The sequence below is a fragment of the Mustela erminea genome, chromosome 9, assembly GCF_009829155.1.
Source record: "Mustela erminea isolate mMusErm1 chromosome 9, mMusErm1.Pri, whole genome shotgun sequence".
In the NCBI taxonomy this organism is placed as follows: domain Eukaryota; kingdom Metazoa; phylum Chordata; class Mammalia; order Carnivora; family Mustelidae; genus Mustela; species Mustela erminea.
This window is the reverse complement of record NC_045622.1, coordinates 112,955,790-112,982,713: the sequence shown is the minus strand read 5'-3', so window position 1 is coordinate 112,982,713 and position 26,924 is coordinate 112,955,790. Positions and strand designations below refer to the sequence as shown.

General features: G+C 66.7%; 1 protein-coding gene across 5 annotated transcripts; it reads right to left on the bottom strand.

Moving 5' to 3' along the window:
- Positions 1-9,392: 9,392 nt before the first annotated feature.
- DUSP8 (dual specificity phosphatase 8) lies at positions 9,393-26,355 on the bottom strand. 5 transcript variants are annotated; one of them, XM_032358753.1, is made up of 7 exons: positions 26,250-26,355; positions 20,010-20,349; positions 18,310-18,448; positions 13,607-13,773; positions 12,947-13,106; positions 12,608-12,731; positions 9,393-12,127 (listed from the first exon to the last, which is right to left on the bottom strand). In XM_032358753.1, exons 2-7 carry the CDS (start codon positions 20,238-20,240, stop codon positions 11,053-11,055), a joined length of 1,896 nt encoding a protein of 631 aa, XP_032214644.1. In that variant the 5' UTR covers positions 20,241-20,349; positions 26,250-26,355; the 3' UTR covers positions 9,393-11,052. The 5 variants fall into 5 exon arrangements, with proteins under 5 accessions (XP_032214644.1, XP_032214649.1, XP_032214646.1 ...); XM_032358758.1 differs by having other exon boundaries at positions 20,052-20,349; XM_032358755.1 differs by lacking the exon at positions 26,250-26,355 and adding an exon at positions 26,125-26,185.
- Between the last annotated feature and the right edge of the window lie 569 nt (positions 26,356-26,924).

Below are 26,924 nucleotides of genomic sequence, written 5' to 3'. Positions count from 1 at the left end.
CCTTCAACTAGTGGCATTCCTTGCCCGGTCACGGGAACTGCTGAGGTCACTGTGGCGGCATGCCGAATGTCCCCGGCCACTCATCTTCCATTGTATTGGGGGGCTGGGGGCACTTTGGGGGTGAAGGGTCTATCTTATGCAGATCCTCAGCACCCCGGGGGGGCTGTAATACGTGCTAGTAAGTTGAAAAAAAAATCACAAAAGGTGGGAGCAGGAAAGTAAGGCAGCCATGTTCTCTCCCTGCCGCCTCCCACAGACCCACACGGAGGTTGCGGGGGCCGGGGCGCTTCCCTGGGGGCTGGTGCAGAGCTGGCCCTGCTGTGCTCTTTAGGAGGCCTGGGGGAGCTGATGCTGAGCCCACCCCCAGCAGCCCAGAGCGGGGAGCCAGACTGGCCAGATGATGTGTGGCAGAGGCTATCTTGGTGGGAGCCTTGGGCCCCGGGAAGGGCGCTGTGGAGATGAGCTGATGGTGACTTGGGGGGTGTGGGGGCTTAGAGGCGTTGGAACAGCAGGGCCCGGCTCTATCCCCAATTCCAGCCCCGGTTTGGCCATGGGGGGGGGGGTGGCCTCCTGTGCGGACACCTCAGAGGGGCCTTGAAAGGCCACCCTTGGCCCCTCTCCCCTGGGTAGGGTGGGGTCCCCAGAAATGTCTGAGGGGGAAGAAGAGGGTAGGCAAGGTGTTAGGGACCACAGAGGTCTCACACCCTTCCGCCTACCCCTTCCAGGGGTTTTCATGGGACCCCTCCCCAAAACCTCCCTTCCTGGGTGGCTTTGGGTTGCAGCCAGCCAGCAGAGCCTGAAGGTGTCTGGGGTCAGGGTAGTGGCCGCTGGGTCACCGACACTCTCTCCCCTCCCCCATTCCATACAGCCCTCCCAGCTCCAGTCCAGGGGTTGTCTGAAGAGGGCCCTGGGCAAGTGGCAGTGGAAGGAGCAGGCCCGGGAGGGAGTCAACTACCCCTAGCCAGCTCGGGCCCCTTGACCCCTCCACCCCATGGGTGGGAGCCACGAGCCTGGGGTCCCAAATTCCAGATCTCCCCATCAGTTGGCACGGCAGACCCTCTGGAGGGATTCCTGGGCCCTGTCCCTCCTTAGAGTCAGACTTTGTAGACCTGGGGGTGGGGGGCTAGGGATCCGCACATAAAGATGCTCCCAGGTGATCTGGAAAGGTGGCCAGGTGAGAAGCCTGGGGCCAGATGGCCCCTAACGGCTTTCCCTGACTGACCTCGGGACTGCAAAGTCCCCAGTCAGCCGTGGAGAGGCTCTGCAGACCCAGAGCCACAAAGCCTTGTGTCCAGGGCAGGCGGCTGAGCAGGCCTGTGACAGAGGGCTGAGGGGCCTCCCTGACAGGCATGAAGTGTGCGTGGGTCCCTTCCTCTCTCCCTCCACTGACCCTTGTCACATGCTGAATGGTGTCCCTCCCACAAACGCTGTGTGTGAGTCTGAGCCCTAAGACCTCAGCATGTGAGCTCAACTTAGAAATCAAGAGGCGACATCTGGACCCAGCCACACGCAGGAGCACCCCATGCGGGGATGGAGGCAGAGAAGGGGTCTCTCCGTTTCAGGTCCTGCCGGACAGCAGGGCGCAGACCCCAAACAGAGGGGACAGGCGTGCATGTCCTGTCGCCTCAGCGATGAGGGGACTCAGGGAGCCCTGCACCCAGGGCTGGGGAGGCCAGAGAGGGCCTGCGGCGCACGGGCAGACCAAGGGAGGGGGCAGTTGCGGGAGGAGAAAAGGTGCTTTGTAGACGGCTCTGGGAGGAGGGCGGGTGCGCGAGAGAAGGGGCAGAGTAGGGCGGACAGAACCGTGCGGTGAGAGGCGCAGATGGGGCAGGCGGGAGTTAGGGACAGTGCTGCGGGGGCGAGGGCCAAGGTGCGGGGCAGAGGGCACAGCGGGAGGTGCTGAGAGCCGGGACTGCGGACGGCGACCAGCAGCTCGGCGTACCCCGGTCTGAAGGTCGGGGAGGAAATCCGACGGCGGGTGCCGGGCCGGCCGCGCAAGGGTTCCGCTGGAGCCCCGGGTGGGGCTGACCCGCCCGCGGGGCGTGAAGACCCACAGCACGTCTCGGGCAACTGAGGCCGCGGCTGGGCCAAGGGAGGGCCTCAGGAGGGGCAAGCGGGGGCCGCGGGCGCCCAAGACCGCGGGAGACCCGAAGCCGCGGCAGGGGGGCTGCGCGGGGCTGGGGTTCGGCCCGCGACCCGGCGCCCCCCCCGATCGCGGGCGCGGGCAGCAGGGGGCGCTGCCGGGCCGCGTCTGCGCTCGCGGCTCGGGGCGCGGCGGGTCGGCCCCGCCAGCCCCGAGCCCGGGGCGGAGGACGCTCACCGCGACCCTGGCTGGGACTGGACGGCAGTTCGGGGCGGGACGTTCGGCCCGCCCTGCCCAGCAGACGTCCGGCCGCCTGGGGTCAGGCCGGGGCCTGGGAGGGGTGCGCGATGGCCTCGGGCTCCACGCGGAGCAGGTGCTCGCCGCGCGCCCTCCGCTCCCGGCCGGCCCGCGAGGGAGCCCGAGGGAGCCCGAGGAGCCCGGGGAGCGCGCGGGCGCGGCGCAGGGCCGGTGAGGGGCGCCGCGGCGGGCGGGGCGGGCTCCTGGCGAGCGGCGCACCCCCGCACCCAACGGCCCGACCCTCGGAGCCCGGGCGGGCCAGGCAGTGCGGGCGCGGGGGCGGTCAGAGCGCGGCAGGGGCGCCGCTCAGGGAGCCTGGAGGCCCGCGGGGCTCGGGGCGCGCGCACCTGGGCTGACGTCACCGCCCGCCCCGCGGCCCCGGCCCCGCCCCCGCCCGCGCCCGCGCCGGCTGTCCTGCCTCCGGCGGAGCGGCTGCCTCCTTGTCCAGCGGGGTCCCGGGGCTTTGGGGAGGGCGGGGCCAGCCACCCGCAGGGGGAGGCGAGGGTCCCAACGTCCCCTCCCCCATCCTGCCCTAATGCCCCCAGTCCTGCCCTTCCTGCCCTTCCTGTTAGGGCTGACTCCGGGGGGACAGGCCTTATCAGCGGCGCCCGGGCCCCTCATTCATCAGCCCTAAGGCCTGCCGCCCGGCCACCAGCCTGCCCGCTCTGTCCCCAAGACCTGACCCTCCAACAGCGACCAACAGCACAGAGCGGTGCGCCCCTGCGGGGAGTGTCCCCAGCAGGAACCTGGGCAGAAATCATGGGGACCGTGGGGGTGCAGGGAGGAAGCCCTGGGTTTCTCCCTTCCACCTCGGGGCCGCACTGTGGGGCCCTTGAACCAAGTCTCCGAACTCCCAGATAAACAGGTGGAGGAGAGAACAGATATCCCTCCCCGCACCCCAGGGCCGGCCCATCAGCGCCAGCGTGTCCTGGGCCGGCGGGATGGTGCCACTGAGCCGAGGGGATGCTCCTGCCGCACCTTGCAGCTACGGGGTTGCCTAGTGAGCCCCCTTCCTGCGCAGCCTGGGCCGGCTAGTCTCAGTCCCTGGGAGGTGTGTGGGGTCTGCTGGAGGGCCAAGAATCTCATCCCTGCTAGGCATCCAAGGAGGGGCCATCCCACTACCTGAGACTGGGGGGGGGGGACACACTGTAGGGGGCCCGTGTCCCCACCCTTCTTAGTCAAGGGCCAGCCCTCCCGCCCTCAGTCACTGCCCCTGCACTGGGCCAGCAGGGTTCTTGACTACACCCTGCCCCCAGCTGTTTCTGTGAGCAAACACCCCATTGGACGGGCTGGGTGGGGGTGGGGGCACTCCAGGTCCTGGCTTTGTTTTCGGTGCTCTGGCCTTTTCTCCTCTCCATGGGCTCCAGGAGTCCAGCCGCTTCCCTGGTCCTCACCCGCTTCTATTTCAAGCTCTCCTTGGCTATTTATAGCAATGGCCGCCAGTTGCGTCAGACTGAGTCTGGCTTAGCCCAGCCCCACTCCAGGGGTGCCACCACCCCTGCGAGCGGCCATCTATCTGTCCTGTAGGGTCCCTGGTGCCAGGTGTGTGTGTGTGTGTGCATACGCACACACGTGCGTACGCGCGCCCACTGGGTCAGGCAGATCGCTCACTGGCTGGGGCTCAGAAGCGGGAGAGGAGCCCAGGGAGGCCAGGAGCTGGGTTAGGGGAGGCAGCCCCCTAATTCAAGACCGGGGTCGGGGAGGGGAAGCATCTTTCCTTTCTGTTCCCAGAACAACTGGCTGGCTTGTCCTGAAGAAGGGCCTTTGCCACTCTGATTTCATCTTTGGTATTTGCAAAGAGCCAGGGAGAAGGCTTCCAGAGGGCTGCCCAGGGCTGCCCACCGTGGCCTCCGCCTCTGGCCTCTGGAATGAAGGTCCCTTATGGAACCCAGTCTGCTCTGGTCCTATCCGACTTCAGGGAGCCCCCCTCTGCCCACCCCTTTCCTTCCTGAGATCACCCCATTCCTGGCATTCCCCGGGAACAGGGCGGGGGTCGTTGGAAGATCTGCTCCGCTTTGAGATGCCGGAGGGGCTTCCCAGCGAAGCCCCACCCCTGACCTCAGTCTGCCCTGTGGCCCAGGTGTGTTTGGGTAAGAAAGCACTTTTTTTTTTTTTTTTTAAGAAAGCACGTTTGTCTTTTCCCCAGCCTACCAAGACCTCCTCAGGGCTCTGGGCACAGCACTGCCATCTCAGCCTGGTGCCCTCTCCCTGACCAAGCCTAGCTCTGGTTCTGTCCTTGGGGTGGTGTCCTCTGTCCTCCTCCTCACCTCCATGAAGCTGCCAGCACCATCGCCAGGGCCTGGCCTCTCCTTCAGAGATGACCTTGTGTCTGCAGACCCCCACTGCCAGGGCCAGGGATAGATCCTGGGACTGCCTCGCCTGCCTAGACCCCAGCCCCCTGACAAAAGCATGAGATCACTCTGGGGGGTCGGCTGGAGGAGCCCTGTCCCCTGGGAGGGGGACCTTGGCTTCCACCCCCCACCCCCACCCCGGGAAGCTCTGCCGGCAGTGCCCCTGTTTGTGCTGGACCCACCAGCCGCTGTGCCCCTTTCTGCAGAGCGGGACACTCAACTGCCAGTCTGCATTTTCTCTTCAGACCCTTGGAGGCCCTGTGACTTCTCGGAAGGACAGGTTTTCGGCAGAACACATGATCCCTTTCAGCCCTCTGTTATCCAGAGCCAGGCACCCCTCCCACTGGACCTCACCTTGGCCAGAGGTGGTCAGCTTCCGCCTGGACCCCGTCGTGTGCGGCCCCACCTCCACATTTCTCTGTGGCTCTGGCTGCAGTATCTCCTTGCAACCCATGTTCCGGACCCCCAGATCCAACCTGGCCTTCAGAAGCCAGCCCCTCACCCCAAGCCTTCCTGGGAGCCAGTGGCTTCGTGCTTTCCTGGCTCTACGCCCCCTCATGTCTGAGCCTTGAGTCTCCCTCTGTGCTGGAAGGGGAGGCTGGTCCTTTCCAAGACACCTCCAGGGACTGCTCAGCTGGGGTGATCAGAGCCCAGAGATCAGAAACCGAGCCCGCCCCAATTCTGCCCCGCTTCGAGGGAGCTTGCAAAGTCAGTTGCCCTTGTTTAAAAAAAAAAAAAAATACAACTGAGTACATTTGAAGACCTAACTGGCTTTATTCCAAGACTCATCAATTGGGCAGCACCGCACCTAGCAGGCAGGAGGGGGCTCCGGGGAGTCACGCAGAGTGGAATGTTTTACAGGCAGCAGGGGTGGAGGGGACAAGCAAGCTGGAAGACGGACAGTTTCAGGAAGGTCACCTTCCCTTGGGGAAAGCTGGGCTATTATCCTGCGGACGACCTCACCGGTGCTGGCCAGGAAATTCCAAACCGACTGCGCTCCTGGGAGGGGCTGAATCTGCAGTTAGGGGAGGTGTGAACTCTTGCTTTGCTGGGGGTGGGGGGGCTTCGCACAGGTGACTCCATTCTGAGCCCGCTGTCTGTCTTCTAGCCCCTCCCTGGGCCTTGGAGAGGGTTAACCGGGTCTCTGCAGTGGTGCCAGCTCTGAGCCCGCGGTTTATAGAGTGAACAGGTACTGATCACTTTCTCTCAGCGGGACTGGGTGCCCCACACGGTCCAGTGCTGGGACGGAGGTAAGCACAGGCCTGTAAGGTCAGGTAGAGGAGCAGGAACGCACCAGCACTACAGACCGTGTGAGTACCTCCCCGCCTTCCTTCCCTCCCTCCCGCCTTCTCCCGGCGCCCGCCCGCCTCCCCCCCCCCACTAACCCACCCGCCGGGCCAGCCCCCCAGCTCCTCATCTAGCCACACGTCTACGCTCTCGACGACCTGTCCACCAGCCGGCCACCTCATCCTCCTATCCACGCACCGCCATCCGCCCATCGGCTCCCTAACCACCCATGGGCTCAACCATGTACCCCCGCCCCCCGCCAGCCCTGGAGCCTAAGTGCTTGGCAGATGAGCGTTTCTGATTGCTAATGGAAAGGCCTGGCATTAAGCTTCGGAGTGCCCAGGCAGTCACTTCAAAGACACCCATCTCAAATAGACACATTGCCAGAGCTAGATGGAGAGAGCCCAGCTGCCCCACCCAGAAGGTCCTGGGCGGCTACTCTGGAACCCTCAGCCCCCACCCCAACCCCCGAGTTAGAGACCGAGGTCCATGCTGCCTCCCTCACCTCTCCCCACGACCTTGACCTGTGGCCCCAGATGTGCCTGCGCCCTCCAGGGCCTGTGAGTCAGGAAGCTTCCGCAGAGCCCCCTGATGGCTCTAGGTCAAGTGTGTCCTGTCATCGTGAGAAGGACCACCGGGGCCCGTCCAGCCACGACATTGGCCCCTGTGGGGAAAGGCGTCTAGTGGCCCCCCACCAGTAGTGCGGGCGCACGGGAGGGCCCAGGCATCCCCAGCATCACTACTCACAGGCTGAGACCTACCAGAACAACCCTTCACTGACAACGTACTCGCCCATTTGAAACCCACAGAGAGCCTAAAGCTCTTGATCAAGGGGGTCCGGAGAGTGAGAGGCAGAAGCAGGCAGGATGCCCAGCGTTCACGGAAGAGCCCCTGGGACGGTGCCTGGCTTCGTTGTCGAGAGCAGGTGGAGGTCAGCCCGCGGGTGTGCAGGCCTGGCCTCAACACCTTCTTCCTCCGCCCTTGGGCCAGGTGACCTCCCGGGGCCTGGGCAACTTGGGAGACGGCTTCCCCCGACCCCACGTGCATCCTTCCACCGCTCCCAGGGTCCTTTGGCCTTCTGTGCCCTTGTGGTCTTCCTGGGAGAGCCGCCACCAGCCTGCCTCCTACAGGGCCAGGGGCTCCTGGGCCTGGGGAGCGGGAGGCGCCACCGCGGGGCCGGACACAGCCATTGGCTTTCTTCCACTCCCCGGCTTTAGGGACTCCACCGGGCTGCCAGAGTTATAAATAGATGTTCTTGAGCTAAAAATAGCCCCGCTTTAGCGACAGCCCAGTGCTTCTAGTGTTCGGCCTCTTGAGGGCTTCTAGGGATGCTGGATTCAAGGACCCTGCCTCCTGCCACAGCCCCGGAGAGGGGCCCGCTGAGCCTGTCTCCTGCTTCCACTCCTCTCCCAGGCTCCTGGAACACGCACACCCTGCATGCGTGTGCAGGCACTCTCGTGCATGTGAGCTCCCATGCACGCGTGCACACGCAGAGGTCTGGCCCTTGTCCCGGGTTTGGCCTACCTGCCGCGTGGACCTAGGGAAGTGTCCCTAGAAAGAAGCAGCCCAGAGCCCCAAGGAGGGTCCGAGGCATTGGCTAGAGGGGAGTAGGGCTGGGCCGTATCTGGCAGCCCCCCTGGAGCGGGGGAGAGCCGTCCCGGGAAATGACCGGAAGCAGGAGTCGGGCCTGGCACACTGTGAGCTCAGCGTGCAGAAGCCGTCGCTATAGTAACAGCCAGCATCAGAGTGACCTGGAGAAGTCCGGTCTGGAAGTCTGTCCCAGTAGAGTAGTGCTGAATGCTCTGAGCTGTGCCTGTCACCACACCAGTGGGGGGGGGGGCACTAAAGCTGGTCCCGCCCTCCGGGCTGCTGCGGCTTGAGGGCTACGTGCTCTGGCGGGAGTCCGCGCAAGTGCAGGTGCAGGCTTAGGTGCAGGTGCAGGTGCAGCTGCAGGTGCAGGTGCTGGTGCAGGCGCAGGCGCAGGTGCAGGTGCGCGGCCGTCGGGAAGGTTGGTGGGCAGGGCAGGGTGACTTCAGGGCGAGGAACCCAGGGGCCGGGGACAATAGTGGCTGAGTCCCCTGGTATTCCACCAGATGCCCTTCTGGGTCTTCGGTCCTTGTGGCCACATGTAGCCCACGTGTTCTTCCAGCCAACTGCTGGAAGAAAGCCGGTCGCCAACACGAGCAACCGTCTGCCAGCAGAAGTCGGGCGGCGTGCTCAGCGCGCGTGGAGGTGTGCGGGGATGCGCCGTGTCCGTGCTTACACTGAGGAGGTGGCTGCGGGCAAAGCCCCGTTTTGATTGGACAGAGTTGTAAGTTTGTAAAATTTTCACCAGCATGTGACAACAAACAAGGGTGTTCCACGTTGGAGGATGCGGCCAGGGCCCCTTCCCCACACAGGCCTCCCCCAGCCTGCCTAACCTGCCCTCAGGGTCCCAGGTCCTGAGTCCTGCGGAAGCTGGCTCGCTGTCGTGGGCCCGACGGCCCAGGGTCCTGGCCTCAGGAAGCCTGCAGGGCCGCTGGCCCACGCTCTCCACTCCCCCCACCCCCCAGCCTGAAGAAAGAGGCAGCCAGAGGCACGGGGAAAACATCCAGGTCAGGATTTATTACAACACGTTGTTTCCAAATACAAAAGAAGGGGACAGGACAGGGAGCAGAGTGTGGCCGCGCTGGGGGAGGGGTTCTGGGGCAGGAGCGCCACCCAGTCCACAGAGACTGGGAGCTGTGCGGGGTGGGGTGTGGGGGGGGTGCGGGCCCTACCACCTCCCCTCCACTGGACCTTCCAGCAAGTGTTAGGAGGGGGCGGGGTCCATTCTGGGGTGACCCCCAATGCCAGGGCCAGGGCGGGGTGAGAGGGTGGGAGGGCGGGGCCCGGCCCCGCCCTGCCTCAGGCAGTGTGTGGAAGTGACTGGGGAGGGGCTTGTGCCAGGGCCCGGTCCCCCCCCAGGACAGGAGAGGGGGTGGCCGGGACAGGACCTCCCCCCACATTGCAGCTGCTACTTTGGGGTGACCAGTGCCTCAAGAGCAAGAGCCCCCCACACTCCATGACCGAAGTCACAAGAGATGCTGGCGGCCCTAGAGAAGGGCAGAGGGCAGAGAGGAAAGGACAGGGGCTGTGGGACCTGCCTCCAGAGTCCGGGGCCCAACCAGTGGCCCCAGACCACTGTCTCCTGGACAGCACAGGGGGGGGCGCGGAGGTGGGGACCAGTGCGTCCTCCACACCCAGGGTCACCTCAGAAACCCAACGCGACAGACAGACAGAAGGCAAGTTTACATAATCAATCATCATAATAATAATTAACCAATAATAAATACTTAAACCTCTAATCCATAGATTGCAAACACAACGATGATAGCTTATTTTCTTGGGGAGAGGGGTGCGGACAAGGGGAACAGGAAGAGGACTTTTGCTTAAAGGAGGGTGACAGGGGCACAGGGCCGCAGGTCAACAGAACAAATGGAAGAAACAACTACACGGGCAGCTGCCCCCAGGACTCGGTCCCACCCAGCTGCCCTCCTGCCAAGCCCCTGGCCTCTTCCCAAGGCGACCGGCCCCCCCACCCAGGACTTTAGGACATCTGAGGGATGTCCTAGGATATCTGCTCCTGCCTCCAAAAGCCACGGGTCCCAAAGACCCAAGAGGGTGTGGGGCAGGGGGCAGCGGGGGCATTTTCCTTGCCTTTACCACCAGGAGGTAAAGGACCAGGAGGGCCCCTCGGGGGTCAAAAAGCCATCTGGCCTTCACCTTGAGGATACCAGGGAGGCTGCAGAGGCGAGAGCTCCGCAGGAAAGGGGAGTGTGGGAGGGCTCTTCTCCAAGGACTCCATGGGGCGGGGGGCAGGCATGGGGCCATCTGGCCACATCAGGGGCCTTGATCTGCCTGGAGACAGCTCTCCCAGAGCTAAGGACCCCATCCCCGGGAAGCAGAAGTGTCTGCCACAGTGTCTGTCCACCACCCCCGCCCCCCCGCGCCGCCGCAAGGCAGCTCCTCACGGAGACCCCCACCAGACCCGAATTCAGGTCTGGCCTGGGGCTTGGGGCCTGGGTGGGGAAGAGCCCAGAACTCAAAATCCATCCGCCCTGTGACCCGGGGAGCCAGCACTCGCTAGCCCAGCTCTCCGGGGCTGGGGCGGGGGGCTCGACCTGACACCCCGGGCTGAGCTTCTCCTGTTGTCCCCATCCTGGAGGGAGGCGCTAGGCAGCTCTGCGAAGCAGAGAGAGAGCAAGGCTGGACGGAACAGTCCTGCTGAACCCGTGGAAGGACGGGGGCTCGGGCGGGAGTGGGGGCCATTCCACTTCCATCCCTGCCCGGGGACCCACATAATCCGACCCCACCGAGCCCCTATCCTGTTCTAGCCCCAGCCCCTCCAAACACCCTCACCTCTCCAGGCCGGATGCCGGTCGACACCAGCCAGGCGAGGGGCAGGGTGGGGGGTGGGGGAGGCATGTGGTTGGGGGAGCCTCCAGCGGGCAGAGCTACCTCAGCCACACCCCAGCCCCGGGGACACTTCCCCCACCTAGACTTTGGTGCAGAGCCCAGAAAGGAGCGGGGGGGGGGGGGGGGGCAGGGAGGGACAGGGAGGTTCTGCGGCTCAGTTTGTGGCAAAGTTTTTTTTTTTCTCCTTTTTCCCCTTTTTCTTATGTAAAAAGTGCACGAAAGCTGGGCAGCCTCTTTGCAACGGTCAGCAGTGTTTCCTGGGGGAGGGAGGGTGGGGAGGGGACCCCAGGCCTGGCACCCCAGCTTGGGACTGAAGGTGGCCTCATATTGCTTAGAAACGTGGGTTTCAGTTTAAATACCAGACAGTAAAAATAGAGGTCCGGGGGCCGCCGGCACTGTTGCCAAATCGTTGCCAGAATGAACAGCTTAAATAAATAAAAAATCGAAATATTTACTTCTCGATAAAAATCGCAGTAAAACCATTTACCTTTCTTTGCATTATATATAATATATATTTATAGTGGGCCCGGCTGCCGGCGGCCCAGGCCAGGGAGCCGAGGGCAGCGGAGCGTCGGGCGCTGGGTCCCCCGGCCACCGTCAGGACACCTCGATGACCTCCACGCTGCCCGAGAAGCTGGCCTGCTTGCCCAGGGCAGCCAGCTCCTCGCCGCGCGCGCGCCCCTCCACCATGCCCTCCTCGAACTCCATCTGACAGCTTCGGCGCTTGAACTGCGTCTCCGGGGCCGGCTCGTCCGGCCAGCCGGTCCGCGCGTCCCGGGCCTCGGCCCTTGCCGCCTCCCGCCGCCGCAGGTCGCCGCCCCCTGAGCCCTGCGCGCCCGCCCGGCCGAAAGCGCCGAACCGTGGGCCGCCCGCGCCCTGCGCGCCCTCGGGGCTGAAGCACCAGGGCCCGTCGGGCGACGGCGTGCCGGGGGAGTCGAGCGGCGGCGCCCAGCTCCCGGGGCCCACCGGCTGGCCGGGGCCCGGCAGCCCCGGGGCCGACAGCGCCGAGAGGCCAAGCCGCGGAGTCTGCCGCGAGGCGTCGCCGAAGTTCAGGCCCAGGCCGTGCGCCGGGGAGCGGGCCGGGGAGCCGGCGGGAGGCCGGGGCCGCCGGCGGAGGCGCGGGCGCGTCTCCGACGCCGCGTCTGGGCTGTCGGGGCCCGGGGAGGGCAGGCCCAGCGCGCCCCCCGACGGGCTGTCCAGCTTGCACACCTTGGGGGCCTCCCCGGGGTCGGGGGGCCCGGGGTCGTCGGGCCGCCGGCTGGGGGCGTAGGCCGACTTGATGTCCAGCGAGAAGGAGCGCTTCAGGCGGTTGGTGTCCTGCAGGCGGTCGGAGGAGAGGTGCAGGCCGCGCAGGCCCTGCTGCAGCGCGCTGGTGGCCGGGGCGGCGGCGGCGGCGGCGGGGGCGGCGGGCGCGGACAGCTCCCCACCCGCGCCCGGTGCGCCCTCCCTGGCCGCACCGGCCGCTGCGCTTCCGGTGGCGGCGCTCTCTGAGGTAGGTGGTGGCAGCGGCGGCAGTGGGGCCGCGGGGCCCGGGAGGGGCTCGGGCGTCCCGGGGTGGGACGCCCCGTCTCCCTGCAGGGCGGCCAGCAGCTTCAGGCTGCGCTCGTACTCCAGCAGCTGGCCCAGGAAGTTGAAGTTGGGCGAAATGGATGGGCGCCGGTCCTTCACGAACCTGGGGGAAGGGGGCTGTTTGGAGACGGGGCTCCCTCCCCCTCCCCCTCGCCCTGCTCCCCCTTCCTCCTGCCCCCCACGTCCCCTCCCCGTCCCGCTGCCCTGCCCCCACCCCTCCTGCTCCCCACGTCCCCTCCCCTTATCTCCCTGCCCTGCCCCCACCCTTCCTGTCGCCCCCCCCACCGCCTGCCCCTCGTCCCTCCTCCGCCCCCTCCCCTCCTCCTCCAGCTCTCCCCCTGCTCTCCCTGCCCCCCGCCCCTCCTCCTACTTCTTCTCCTCCCCTCCTTCTGCCCCTCCTGCTCCCCGCTCCCGGCACCCCCTGCCCCCGGCCCACACTTGGGCACGCAGCTGATGTGCAGACCCATCCGGGACTGCTGGAGCTGGGCTCGGGCCTCCTGCAGCTGCTAGTGGGTGGAGAGGGGCACGGGAAGGGCCATCTCCAGCCTTAGACTTCTGGGCCCAGGAAGAAAGGAGAGGCTACCTGTAGGCATCATCTGAGGACATGCCCATGGTCTTCATGATGTAAGCGATGGCGATGGTGGCCGAACGGGAGATGCCAGCCAGACAGTGGACGATGACCTGGCAGCTGGACAGCTTAGCTTTATCTGGAGGCAGGGCCGGCGGGGGGGTAGGTGGGCAGGTGAAAGCTCAGGGTGCAGGGCCCTTCCCTAACCCCAGCAGGGGACCTTACTGGCCCCAGCGCCCACAACCCCAGCCCCACATCTCAGCCCAGGCCCCCCCCACCCGGCGGTCACTGAGCCTCCGCCCCTCCAGGAGACGCCTGGCGCCGCCCCGCCCCGCCCCTCCCCCGCCCACTCACCGATGAACTCGATGGACTTGTCCAGCCAGGGCAGCAGCTTCTCGCAATAGCTGTCGTTGACGGGGATGCGCATGAACCGGCTCTCGCAGATGAAGTCCGGCTTGGGGCAGGAGTTGCTGGCATTGAGGACGTAGCTTATTCCGTTCTGGGTCATCAGGTCCTGGAGGGGCGGGAGGAAGGGCTGGAGGAGGGGGTGCCCTGGAGGTGGGCGCCCCTCCCCCCTTCCACCTGGAGTTCCGAGCCTCCAGCGGCGCTGGAGGGGTGGGGGAGCCCGGGAGGCTGGTCCCCGCAAGCGCCACCCGCCGCCTGAGGTAGGCTCCCAGGAATGTTATGGCTGCTGGGCGGCGCCTTTGCCTCTTCCCTCCTCACAGTTTTACAACACGGGATTCTTTCAGGGCTGCCCGGGGGCCAGTGACATCAGCTGTTTGGCATGTGGGCTCCACCGCCTAAGGGGCTGGGAGCTGCCTCTCCACCGGCGTGGCTCTGGTCGGGCCCCTGTCCTCTCCCGTCCCAGCCCAGGCGCCCCCCACAAGACACTCCTCCACCCCCCGCTGGCTTTCAGCTCCCTTCTCACCCCCCTCCCCAAACCAGCCCTGGAACTGCTTCTGAGCTCTGGCCTCTCCCCCCTTCCAGACAGCCAAAGCCCAGCTTTGTACACACCTTGTTCAGGACATCTTTCTGCGAGCCCAGGTAGAGGTGAGGCAGAATGCGGGTCAGGCCCACGCTGGGCACAGGCAGGCAGGGCTGGGAGAGGCTCATGGGCAGCAGGGCGGCTGGCTTGCCCTCACAGAGGCCAGGGAAGCAGGAGGAGAAGGTGGCGAAGCCCCCTGCAGGAGGAGTGGACATGTGGGTCAGGCGGCGGGCAGGCTGGGCGCGAGAGCGAGCCCTGGGTACCGACCGTCCCTCCATCTTGGCCGCAGCCTGGACCCCCTGGCCCACGCAGTGCCAGGTGGTGAGACTCTGGCCTGAGCACCAGGAGTCAGCACAGGGTGCCGGAGGGCTGCGCTCACAGAGTCGAGGCGCATGCTGGGCGCATATACAGCCTGTCCCTATGCCCACATTCCTCCCCGGACTAATTAGGAGCTGCGCCTGCCAGGACGCCGCTGTGATGCCCATAAACGCGGGCTCGAGGCTGCGGGCTGGCCCAGCACGTGCAGGACTGGGGAGGGGGGCGGCTCCAACGCCATGGAAGGTCCCCGTCGAGGGCGTGGCTCTTCTGTGCCTGTGGTGGCCACGGGCCAGCCTGGGCCTTCCTGCCTCTCCCCCAGGGCTGATGCAATCCCTCCCTGACGCTAGTTGGCTGGGAGCCCCTGGCCAAGCCTAGGTGCCAGGACCAGGAGGCAAGGGCTTTGGAGGGGGGCCCTCCTGCCCCTGGGCATGTCGTCACCTCCTGGAATTGGCACAGCCTGCAGAGCACCTGTGCTCCAGTTTGGGCTCTCTTCTGCCCAGAGTACAGCACCAGAGGACGGAGAGCAAGCAGGACCTGCAGCGGGCACGCGTGCTACACGTGGCTGGCAGGTGCCCCTGCCTCCCCTGCTCCACCACGTCCTGGGCCACAGGTCAGTGGAAGGAGCCCATCTGCCAGCCTCAAAGACCCCAGCGGGAATCCCTGGTATATCTCTGACTCCGTGAGTGACCACGGGCGGGACTCACTACACCTCTGGCCGGTTTCCCCAGCCAGCCTGCCACATAGCACAGTCGTGAGTCTCGACAGAGGCGGTGGCTGTGAAGACACACGGAGAACTAAGCAGCCTGCACCCAGGCAGCTGGTGGCCGCCAGCTCCTGGACGGTGAGATCATAGTCCCGGGTGGCCGCTCTGGGGCAAACCACACTTTTGGGGACACGAGGCCTGTGGACATTCCCTGCCCTCCGTGGACTGATCCCCTACAGAGTTCAAGCGGACAGATGCCCACCGTAGTGCACTGGGGTGCGGCGGGGGCCCAGGCCACGTAAGCCCCAGTGCTCCCTCCTCGTCTGCAGACACAGCTGGTGCCTGACACCTGGCTGATTTCCCGGGACAGAGATGCCTGGTGCCCTCAGCCTTCACCCCTGGCCCAGCTCCACGACCAGTTTGTACAAACTCCCAACCAGAGTGCCAGGAGCGTTCCTTGTGCCCCCAATGACAGCTTGCCTTTGGTGGGGGGCAGGGTTGGTGGGGGGGCCCTGCAGGCTGAGGGAGTGGAGGCAGCTGCCTTGGAGGAGAAGCTCTCCCTACCTCGACAGCCTGCTGGCTGGACAGGGAGAAGTGGCTGACTATGAGCACAGCCAACAGGCCACGCACGGGCAAAAGCTGCCCTGGTGTGGGGGCTGGGCTCTTGCTCACCGGCCAGAGCCTGGGGTCCCCTGGGTGTTCCTGCTGGAGGACAACGCCCCCCCCCCAGCAGACGGGATGTTTGCAGGGTCTCTGCCAAAGACTCGTCTCTACCATAAGCCTCCCGAGCTCTCTGGGGGGCCTCATCCAAGCCGACCAGGGCTGGGCTTATGCCACCAGCAACTTCCCCTACAAAGGGGGATCTCTGGACAGGTGCAGACCTGCCAGTTTTGACTGCAACCCCTCAGGTAAAGCCCCACAGGTCTGCCTCCCCTTCCGGGAGAGCCAAGCAGCTTGTGGTGACCCCGACAAGCCCCCCACCTGGGCCAAGGGCAGCAGAGCCTGGGGCCCCGCCCCTCCAGTGATGTCAGGACACCCCCGCGGGGCTCCGGGTTGCTGGAGAGGTCCACCCTGTTATCAGTGGCAGCAGGCCCGGACCCTCAGGTGCTGGCACTCCTCGCGTGGGGTGGGGGGGAGGCGCCCCCATCCCCCAGGCATCCCCAAGGGCACCTTGCTTCAGGAGGGACATCCACCTCCCTCTACCTCGCAGCTTCCCAGCTCGCGCCGCCGCACAATGGAGCCGCGGACTCGCACAGGAGCTCGCGCACAGGAGCTCGCGCCCCGGACGCACGAACCGCACCGACCGCTCGGGCCCCGGGCCGGCCCACAGGTCGGCGGCACGCCCCGCAGCCCCCCGCCCCGCCGCCGCGGTCCCCGCGCCCCGGGAGGGCCCGCATCTGCCCACACCACCCACCCCCCGGCTCCGCGCACCCTCCGCGCAGGGGCCGCTCCCGCCGCGGTCTCCGGCCAGGGTCCGAGGGCGGCGCGCGCGGGGTCGGACCGCGGGGGCGCACCGAGCCGGCGCCGCGACCGCAGTAGCCCGCATTCCGCAGCAGCGCGCACCCGGCCGCCCGCCGCTTAAAGGGCCAGGCTCGCCTTCGGTCCCCGCCCCGCTGGACGTCACCGCCGAGCGGCCTGGGGAGGGCGGGGGCGGTCCCGGCCGGTTCCGGACCCCGCGCCCTGCCCCATCTCCCTCCTCCGCGGCCGCCAGCCTCCCGGGTCCCCGAGAGGCCTCCCTCTGTCCCCGGCCGCGACGTCCTCCTGGCGCGCCCCGGCCCCGCCCACCGCGTGTGGGGTCCGCCCCGTTTGGCCTCCGCGGAGCCCCCTCCCCCTGCGCTACGGACCCTGGAAAGTCACTCGCCCTTTCTGGCGGGGCAGCACCCCGGTTCCCACTCAGCCTTGCCTTCCCGTTCTCACCGGCTGCGGCCTTGCGCTGGCCTCAGGGGTGGGAGCTGCGGACCAGGCTCTCAGGCTGTCCCCGAGTCCCAGGCCTGACTCGGTGCCGCTGTGAGCCCTTCTCATGCTGCGGTGGGTCGGGACTTCTGTCTGGCTTGGCCCTCAGGGAAATGGGGTCAAATACTCTACCGTCGCAGGGAGGGGCCGGCAGGGAACAAAGAGCAGGTGGCAGCCCCAAGAGTTGAGCGCACCAAGTGGGGCACAGCCAGTGTCAGGTGAGCCCTCCTGGCACATCGGAGACCTGCCCTATGGCTGCCAGGTGAGGAGCCACGGCCTCCAGAGGAGACAGCACTAGAGGTTCTGGGCTTTCCTGGGAAGCCTGGGGGTCAGGGAGGGCGCTGCTCTGGGTCCGGTTTCTCAGACTCCCAGAAGGCCTGGTGGCTCCCACTCCTGACTAGAGAGCACGGGCGCGCGCACACACACACACACACACACACACACACACACACTGGGGGCTCAGCTGGGCTCCTGTTCTGCTCAGGACACCCCCTGAGGAAGCCCAGAGCCTCGGTCCTCCCTCCCTGCTCAGCCCTCAAATGGAGCCCAGGGTTCAGTGGTGGAATCAGAGAGTCTGCAATTCTGTGGCGAGAGTTCCCCCCCAACACACACACACACAAACCCCACGTCCCATCGCACAAGCAAGCACAGATCACCAGCCTCCCAGAGCCACGCATAGATGCAGACACCCTCTGATTGTAGACCCAGCGCGTGCGTAGACGGCAGCACATACACCCGCACACGACACGGACCCACCGGTAAGCCTCCCGTGGACTGTGGTGAAGGCCCATGCTCCCGCGGGGCACCAGTGCCAAAGGGCCTGCCCTATGCCCACGGACCACCCCACAGTATGCCCACACGTAAGAGGCAGACGTGGTGACTGTACGGAGGTGTCCCGCCATGGGGAGGTTGCTGACACCCCCTTCAGCCCTCTCCAGCCTCCTCCAACTGGTCACGGCCCCAGGCTGCAGAGGCCAGGGGCAGGAGTGCCCCCAAAGGCCCCAGACCAGGGCAGGGAGAGTGCACCGTCCAAGACAGGCCAGCTCAACCCATCCCTGGAACCTGGGTCGTGTCTGGGAGGTGGGGTCTACAGAAGTGCCCCAGGCCCTGCCAACGCGAGGAAGGAATCATCAAGAACCAGGGTGGAGCCTGTGTGTGTGTGTGTGTATGTGTGTGTGCGCGCACACGCGCACGCACGGGGGCCTTCCCAGCCTCCGGGGTGCCTGGGCTGCATCTGGGGTCTGGGAAGCCCCACAGGGACCTCTACTGGTCCCCAGCATCCTGGGCCGGGCATCCTGGGCTGGCTGCAGCGTTCAGAGGTACTCCCTGTCTGGGACCAGTTCTGGTCGGATTGGGGTTTGCAGAGGACGGGGGCTATGCCCCCCTCTCAGACAGCTGGAGGGTCAGACACTCATCTCGGCCTAGATCGCTTCACTCCTCTCCTGCCAGTTGGCATTTACCGGTTTCCTCCGGCCTACCTCTTCACCGGCTAGGGGCAGGGTAGGCTCATGCTGGAGGGGTGCTAAAGCGTGCGGGTCCAGGGGAGGGGACAACGGAGCCGGGGAGAACTCTAGTTACTGAGACAGTGCTCCCCCCACCGACACTGCCCCCAGTACCTGCTGGTTTCTGGGCTCAGAGAAGAGAGCAGAGGTGGATCCAGAGACTGACTCCCCCAATGCCCACCCCCCCACCAAAGCTAAGGTCCCAGTGAGGAGAGGGCGCCCAGAGGCCCCTGCCGCGGGGCTATCTGGAGCTCACCCGTGAGGATGGCCACGCTGTCGAAGCAGCCGTCCAGTTTGCTGAGCAGGATGGAGAGGAAGCTGTCCGCGGCCAGCACGCTGGCATCCCGTGTGCTCTGGTCATAGACGACCACGTCCTGTGGCTCTGTGGCCTCCACCTGGAGGCCGTAAGGGCAGAGGTCAGGGCACTGCTGGGCACCTGCCTGATGCCCCCATCCCCCGCTGCCGCCTGCTGCTACTGGTCAGGCTCTCTGCTACCCACCCATCTCACAGCTCACACCTGCACAGGTGTGAGTGCCCACAGCGACACAGGCAGGCCCCCAGAGCCAGCAGGAACAGGGGCATGCTCCTCCTCGTGCCTGCCCTCTCACACAGGCACCTCCACTAAGGACGGACATTGCAGGCACCCACGGTGGGCCAGGCCCCCTAGGATAAGATGCTGTGAGTGTAACCGGGTCCTCGGGCACACACGGGTGGTGGCCACAGTGACATGAGGGTACACATGCCGTCGGGGTGGCTGAGGCCAAGGGAAAACCATCCCCAGGGTCACTGGGAGGCCATTTCAGAGCTTCTGAGGGTGGTGTCTTTGGATGTGGCCAATTCCCCAGCCAGCGAGGGGAAACGTGGGGGCTGCTGTAAGAGCCCCTCTTCATCCAGGAGGCAGCTGGACGTTGGGGCTCCCCTGCCCTCTTCCCATCCTGAATGCCCAGCCTAGGGACCAGCTGCTGAGTTGCTTTTACTCCCAGTGGCTACTGCCCTGCCCCCCCCCCCCCCCCCAGCACACTCAGGCCCTAAGCCAGCTGAGCCGCCAACCCTGGGTCGATGATGTCACCATCAGCCAATGGGATTGCGCTCTGCCTGGGAGTCCTCGCTGGGGGTGAGTAATCACTGGGTTCCCTCCCTGAGGCTGCAGGGAGCTCGCTCTGGCCTTGGTGGGGGTGGGGGGAACTCCCCGTAAGCGGCTGTGCCACCTGGGTCCCTCACATCCAGCTCTGCTGGCGCAGGGCCTGTGACAGACCCCTCCCCAGCTCGGGGCTGCTGGCCGTGTCACTCCCTGACTGGAGGTGTCCTCGCCCTCCCAGGTCAGGGGGCCAGTGGTCCCTCCCAGTGCTGGACCTGATGCTCCTGGCTAATGGAGACAGGATTGTCCCCTGCAGGTGACCTGGGACATTCATGGGGGAGGGGCACGGAGAGCGAATTCTGGGTCATTCAGAACTCCAGGGAAAGAACTGGGGGGCTGGGCACAGAGATGCTCAGCATTAGCCTCTGGCCTCCCCCATCTTCCTCTGGGTTCTCACAGCACTCGGTGTGCTCCTGACCAGCTGCCCTCTGGGTCCACTGCCCCTCTGAGCCCTGGCCTGGGCCCCAGGGACACCATCCAGTCTTACATGGGGAGACCTCTACTCCGGGGCTGAGTGAGGACCTAGATAGGGTCAGCAGGCTCTGGTGGGAGGGGCTCGTCTCTGGGGAGATGGGCTCTGCAGAGGGCCTCGCCGGGGAGGGGAGGAGGAAGCTCGGCGAGGGGGTGGGAGCTGCCTGCCGGGCCCAAGCTAGCATTGGGACCCGGGAGCCCAGTGCGGGTTTGAGGGCGGGGGTGTGGTCAGTGGAGGGCCCCTGTGTACCCAGCTGAGGGGCTCTGGCCTGGCCCCTGGAAGTGACAGGAACCTGGGTGGGGGTAGGGTGGGGGAGGGACAGGGCGTGGGGCACACGGGCTGGTACCTGGCCGCGCGCGGCCGGCTGGATGAGCTCGGCGATGGTCACCTTGCCCTGCTGCAGCCGCCGCTTCACCAGCTTGGAGCAGCAGATGTTCACGGAGCTGAGCACGTGCCAGCTGTTGTATTCCACGAACGAGCGGCTGTCGATGACCAGCGGTCCCCCAGGTCCGCCCCGCAGGAGGCTGGCCAGCTTCTTGGCATCCATCACCTTGCGAGGGAGTCGGTCCCCTGCCATGGTGGGGCCGGGGGCAGTGGGGAAGGGGTGAGCCCTGAAGTGCCCAGGGGCTGCTCCGCAGGCCGGGGATGTGGCCTAGAGTGCAGAGGGCCCGGGCATGGTGCCAGACCTGCAGGGAGAGGCAGATGGTGAGCGGGGCTGCGGGCCCCCATGGTGGGCACCCGGCCAGCACCCCAGGCAGGGCTGACCTCCGGAGGGCCTATGCTGGGACCCAAGGGCATCGGAACGGCTGAGCCGGCAGGCACCCAGGGGGCCCTACCTTGCCTGGGGTCAATCAGCAGCCCCTCTGGCTCCATGAAAGGTGAGGCCCAGACATGCGGGGTGGGTGAGGCAGGCCATCGGACTGGGAAAGTGGGCCCCAGGGGTCCCATCCGGCACTGCACTGTGCAGGCCGCAGCGACAGCCTCCCAGTGGGACACAGTAGGGCAGATGGGGGACCCCAGAGGGAAGCACGGGCTGGACAGGGAGGAGGGGCCTGAGGACCCCTCCCCCGGCCCTTGGGTTCACGGACACTCACTTGATCCGGAACCCTTCATTCTGCCCTCAAGCTTCTGTCATCCCTCTGCTGGGATGCCCCCACCCCCCCCCCCCCGACCCTGCCCACACGTCTTCTCCAGAACTCTGGGCTGGGCAGGGTCCAGAACCCGCTCCCTGCCCCAGGACACCGGCCCCCTCCGGCTGCCTGCCCCACTATCACTCCCTGAGCGGACCATCTGGACCCCGAGGAAGGGGGGTTCGGGCTGCGTCCACACACGCTGCTGGGCTCCTGGGGGGGCAGGGGGGTCTTGGGCATGGAGGTGGGGCTCCTCCAGGGCTGCCATTGTCCCAGTCCCGCAGCCTAAGCCCTAGCGCCTGCCGCAAAAAGGGTCTGGGGCCAGTGTCTGTCTCCCTGCAGGAGCGCGTCACACGCTCGCTGACTGGAGCAGGCTGCACGGCAGGCTGTCGGGCACACTGAAGGTCTGAGGTTTAGGGGGACCCTTCTAGGGGCTGGTAGGTCCCAGGATGGGGTGGTATGGATGAAAGGCAAAGTAGGTGACCCAGATGTAGGACCCTTGGGGTGCGGGGACTCTCAGCATGGCCTGTAAGGGCTCTCGGGCTGAGGGCTGTGTGGAGGAAGTACGAGGGACCCCAGATCCTGGGGCTGAGACCCCTCTTGCGGGTTTGGTACTCTGGCCTCTGCCACACACCTCCCAGCCCCACCCCCACGCCCCACCTGCCCTGCCACTTGCCAGGACCAGCCTTTCCTAGGCCCACCTCGCCACCCAGCCCACCAGGATGCACAGCGTGAAAGTGCGGACTTGACTTTAAAGATGGGCAGATGAGACTTGGGCAAGGGGAGGGGTTAGCCTCAGGTCACCCCACGGGGACTGGTCAGGACCCACAGCCTCTACCACTGCCGTTCACACAGGGTCTTCCCTCCACCGTACCCCTACCCAGCTCTGGCACAGGAGAGGCTGGGGGGGCAGATGTCAGAGGACGAGCCTCCAGCTGCGGCAGGTGAGGCCTCCCAAGGACACTTGTCCCTCGTCAGGTGGGGTGGGGTGGGGATGGCGGGCTTCAGAGAGAACTAGGTGCCAGGCAGATGTAGACCATGCCTGCTGGCCATGGGCAGCCTTAGGCTGGGCCACTGGAGCTGGCCCAACGGGAAGTGGCCGGGATGGCCCTGGCCAGAAGGCAGGGCCCCGGGATCCCGTTCAAAGAAGCCTGGCTCCCCGGGCAGGTGCCCGGGCTCCTCCACAGTGGGGGTGAGGCCCGGGGTGCAGCTGGGGCCGCTATCCCTCCCAAGGGCCAAACCAAGCAAGGCCAACAACAAAAGGGCCCATCTGCCAAAAGGGGTACCCCACATGCCAAGGGGGCTCTTCACCAGCTGGGGGGTCCTGTCTGTGGAGTCTGCACCTGCCTGGGGGACCTCCCCTGCTGAGGGGGCCCTGTCTGCTGTGGGGGTCCCAGCCTGTGTGGTGAGGGCCCCCAATTCTATTCCTGTCCGAGGTGTTTTGAGAAGCTACTGAGTTGCCCTCTGCACCTCAAGACTGTGGCAGACGGGCTGCCCGTTCCAGGCCCCCTGCGTGAGCCTCCGGCCCCATGCCTGACCAGGAGCCCAGCGCAGAGGCCCACCCAGTCCCTGGGGCAGATGCGTGGGGGCAGAGGGGCGGGCAGGTTTCCCATCAGCCAGGTGAGCGCAGACGGGCGTGAGAGGCAGGACAGCACTTCGGGCAGGGACAAGGAAGGGGCTGAAGGGAGGTCCTTGGCCCTCCCTGCAGTCGCGGGGCACAAACACTGCCTTCGGATCCCGAGCTGGCTGGGTCAGGGGCTGGGGTGTGGAGAGGCGCCCGGTCCCTCTGCAGGACAGGAGGGAGGCCGGCTAGGAGGAGTGCGGGGAAGAGCCCAGCAGGGCTGGGGGGCTGCAGGACGGTGGGGGAGGGGCGGGCGCCGCTGGAGGGTGGGCTGACAGGCTCCCCCCGCCCAGTACCTGGTCTCAGCCCCACCTCCCTCAAGGAGCTCTCCAGCGCGGCCCCACGATCCGCTATAGTATTGTTATTTGCAGCCGAGGGGACTCATTAGCAAGTTAGCGCCTCCGTCGTTGCCATGGCGACCGCAGCGGCGCCCGGCAACCGCTGCTCCTGCGGCACCAGCTCGCGGCCGGCGGGCGGTGCGGCCGGCGGCCCACTCCTGGCTGCCTGCAGGTGCCCGGTAGCTGGGGCCTGGCGTCACCAGGAGACCCAAAGCCCAGGCGTGACATTCCTCCAGCACGCCCCACCGCACTCTGCTCCACCCGGCCCCACCCCTCCTTGCTTGCCCCGAGGGCCCAAGCACACAGGCTCCCGACCTCCCGCCTTCGGGGATGCCTTCTCCAAGGGCCGAGGTCTGGCCCAGGCGCACTTCCTGCAGGGGCCGTCTGGCACGGAGCTGGCCTCCTGGGAGTGAATCTAAAGCTCCTGGGGGTGGACCTTCACTTGCTGCGCCCAGATCCGGGGCCCAGAGCTTCAGCGGGGCTAGGGGGAGCTTAGCACAGTCTCAGGCTGAAGCATGCGGCTAGAACAGGCAGGGTGGGCACAGAGGACACAGACCCTGCAAGGTCTTGGGCCTCTCTGATTTCAAGGACCCACTCCAGGCTCAGCCCAGACCCCATTCTTGGGAACTGAGGGGACACAGGACCTGTGTCCTGCTATTCCAGAGCCTGGGCGCCAGTGGGATGGAGGTGGGAGGGAGGCACAAGCCCAGAGACCGCCATCACAGGGCTCCTCACTGAGGAGACTGGGCAGTTCCCGGTTGGAAGGCCAGAGGCCCCTCCGCACCTGCCTGCCCCCCCCACCCCCCTGCCGGGAGGCTGCAGGCAGCCACCCCTTGTCCGGGAAGGCCACATTCACGGCACAGCCTGGTTTCTGTGCCGCGTGCCAGGACGGGACCCTCGGCACACTGTCCACACGTTGTTGGCTCGCCTCTTTCCCATTCTCCAGGCCGGCCCCTCGTGCAACCACTCACACGCAGACATGTGTGTTCACGTGAGGTCACTGGGCGCAGTCACTCCCACCCTCTGCACGCCGATCTCCCCCAAACCCCGGGACACCCGAACCCAGGGGCAGCTCCAAGATCTCATCACACCAAGGGCTCCCTGGGCCTCCATGGGGCACGTTCTTATCTCTGAACAAGGGACATGCGTGACCAGAAAACTCCCTGCCGACGGCGCCTTCACCAACATCTCCTGCTCCGCACCTAGTGACGGGGAGCTCACTACCTCTGGAGACGACTGTCAGGACTGTCAGCCATGGGGGACAGTGGCTCTCCCTCAGAGAGGTGTCTCCAGCCCAAATGGTACCTGGCATACACAGGCAGGCCCTCGGGAGGACCTGGCTGTGGGGGTCCCCAGAATGCTGAGATGTCCAGCTCGCTGTGACCCAGTGCCCTGGGGGGTGCAGAAACGGCTGCACAGAGAGGCCAGGAGAGAGACTGATCGGTGGCTCACACCAAGTCAGCTCATTTTTCCCTCACCTGTTCTCATCAGGGACCCCCAAAGGCTCTAATCCTGGCCCCCTCATTCCTCTGGGCTAAATGGAAAAGGGTCCAAGCCGACCTTTACTGCATCCTCTCTGTGATGTGGCAAGGCCAAGCAGAGCCAACTTGGTCTGGGGAGGGCACAGGCCTGGGAGACAGTAGGGTGGGGGGCTCTGCCCCCTCGGTTCACAGGGGTCTGGGCAGAGCCTGCGGGAGGAGGTGTCCACCTGTGATCCCTACGGAGGGCACGCTCAGGACCCTACACTTCTAGGTCTCCCCTGCTCCTGACTGGGTGGTTCTAGCCCTACCAATCTGCAAGACTTCTGGTCACTGTCCGCCCATGTTACGCCCCTGGGCCGTCCCGGGACATCCAGCAGTCACCGCCTGGAGTGGGCCAGGCAGAGGAGGACACAGCCCATGCAGGCTGGGTGGTCAGAGTCTGACCCATGTCCCTCTGGCTGTGGCTTTGGCTCCTTCCTCTCCCTCCCTCTGAGCCGCACCCTCTGGAGATGCAGCCAGGATGCCCTCTGGCTTCCACACCCCTGTGGGCCCTCTGTCCACTTGAAACATCCGGGCCGCAAGGTCAGCCTCTGCTGGAGAGGAGACGACGCTGGGTAGGGTTCTGGAGCCACGGGTGACTTCCGGCATCTTTCTGCACCCGTGTGCATGGAGGCCAGCATTCCTGGGGGCAGCCTCTGGGGCACAGGAGCTTCCAGAGGGAGGGCTGAGGGCAGCAGGAGACCAGAACCGCTCAGCAACTGTCCTGGAGCCCTTGGCCTACTGCCGCGGGATTCAGTCAGGCTTCAGGATGAACGCCCAGCTCAGGGCCACTCGAGCTGCTCTACCAGGCAGAGGCTCATTAAACATCTGAGCAGTGAATTCCTGGGACGGCTGTCCTCCCTGAGCAGGGTTGGGGCGCGGGATGCTAGGCTCACCCCCCCCCCCCAGCTGCCCTTGGAGCAAGGTCTGAGGGAGGTAGTGGGGAGTGCACGACCCTCCCTCGGACCCCACTCAGACCCCCAGGGGCAGGGGGCTCGCAGATCACTGCCCCCCCAGCCTGCAGCACCCCCACACCCGCCCCAAGCTGCAGCACACCTCTAGACCCTACCACCTCCGTCCTCCACTGCACGGGCTCCCCCTGCACCCCGCAATCCCCGCAGCACCCAGGCCCCCAACCCCCACCCTGCAGAAGCCGGTACATTTCTGCAGCAGCAAGTCAGGAGGCAAATTGTCCCAGGAGGGTGACCTGACGGGGGGGGGGCTGGGCCCACTGCAGCCTCATCGCCTCTGGGCCAGACTGGAAGGTACCCCTCCCCGCCAAGGTGGGCGGACAGGCTGAGGGAGCCTGCTTGCTCTCAGCCTGGCAGTGCCAGCCCCTCCCCCAGCACCCGCCGCTGCCTCTGCAGCCGGCGGCCGGATGGTCTTTATTCTGCAGAGGCCCGCGGAGCACCCTGAGGTGGGGGCCCCCGCGGAGGCCGGCCACACGGGGGATATGGATCTGCAGTCCCTCCCCACCAAACGCGGAATGGGCCCTTTCCTGGGCCGCCCGCAGGCGAAAACCCTCCGCTCCTTTGCTCAAGGCCTGCATCCCCAACCCGCGGGGGCAGGGACGACCTTCTCCAGTTTGGGGCCAACATGGCGGGGTGGGGGGCATCCTTGGGTCTGGGGCTCTCGCAGGGTTCCATACAGATCCACGCTGGATCGCAAGGGGCCAAGGCCCTGGGTCCTCACTGCATGCCCCTCCCCCCCGAAATAAGGAATTTCGAGGAGAAAGGCGACGAAGCGCGGTGGGGGGCGCGTGGCCCCGGCCGGGGTCCACCGGGCGCTGCGGGAGGCGCGCGAAGGGCTTCCCCCGCCGGTCCGCGGCGCCCCCCGGAGCCGGGTCGCTCACCTCGCGGCCGCCTCCTCCTCCCGGGCGCCCGCCGGGTGCAGCCGCCCCAGCGCTCCCGACGCAGCGCCCCCCGGGCCGAGCCCCTGCCCGCGCCCCGCGCGTCCCCGCTCGGCGCCCCCGCTCACCTCGCCGTCGCTCGCGTCCGGGGCGCACGGGGACCCGCGCCCGCTCAGCGCGCCCGCTCGGCCGCGCCGCCCATGGGCCCGGCGGGGGCCCGCGCAGCCGGGGCAGGGGCCGGGGGAGCGCGCGGGCCGCGTCGCCGTCGCCGTCGTCGCCGCCGCCGCCGCGGGGAGCGCTCGCTCGGGCCGGGGCGCGCGCACTGCGGGCGGGCACGCGCGCTCGCGGCGCGCATCCCACCCCGGGCTCGGCGGGCGCGGCCGGTGCGGCTCCGGCGCGGCTCGGGCTCCGGCGTCCGGGCGGGGGGCGCGGAGCCGGCTCGGCCGCCGCGCTCGGCCGCGAGTGACAGGCCCGGGGCGGAGGGCGGGGCCGCCGGCGGGGATGAGGTCATGCCGAGCGAAAAAGGCCCTGACGTCACCTGCAGCCAATCAGCGCGCGCGGCTCGAGGGCAGGTGACGTCAGCCGGAGCGGGGCCGCGGGTGCAGATCAGAGGCGGCGGCCGCGGGGGGGCGGCGGGCCGGGCGGGCCGCCGCCCTCCGCCCTCTGCCCTCCGCCCCTCGCCCTGCACCGGCTCTTAAAGGGACCGCACGGCGTCCCTCCCGTGCCGCCGGGGGCCCCCGCCTCCGGGAAGCCTTCCCGGCCTCGCGCCCGGCCCCGCCGCCCGGGGAAGCCGGGCCTCGCGG

Excerpts from the sequence above, each read along its gene's own strand:
- DUSP8 (XM_032358753.1), bottom strand. The coding sequence starts at position 20,240 with ATGGCAGGGGACCGACTCCCTCGCAAGGTGATGGATGCCAAGAAGCTG. Across the intron at positions 18,449-20,009 it reads AGCCGGCCGCGCGCGGCCAG|GTGGAGGCCACAGAGCCACA; the intron begins GTACCAGCCCGT and ends TACGGCCTCCAG. Across the intron at positions 13,774-18,309 it reads CAGCGTGGCCATCCTCACGG|GGGGCTTCGCCACCTTCTCC; the intron begins GTGAGCTCCAGA and ends CTCCTCCTGCAG.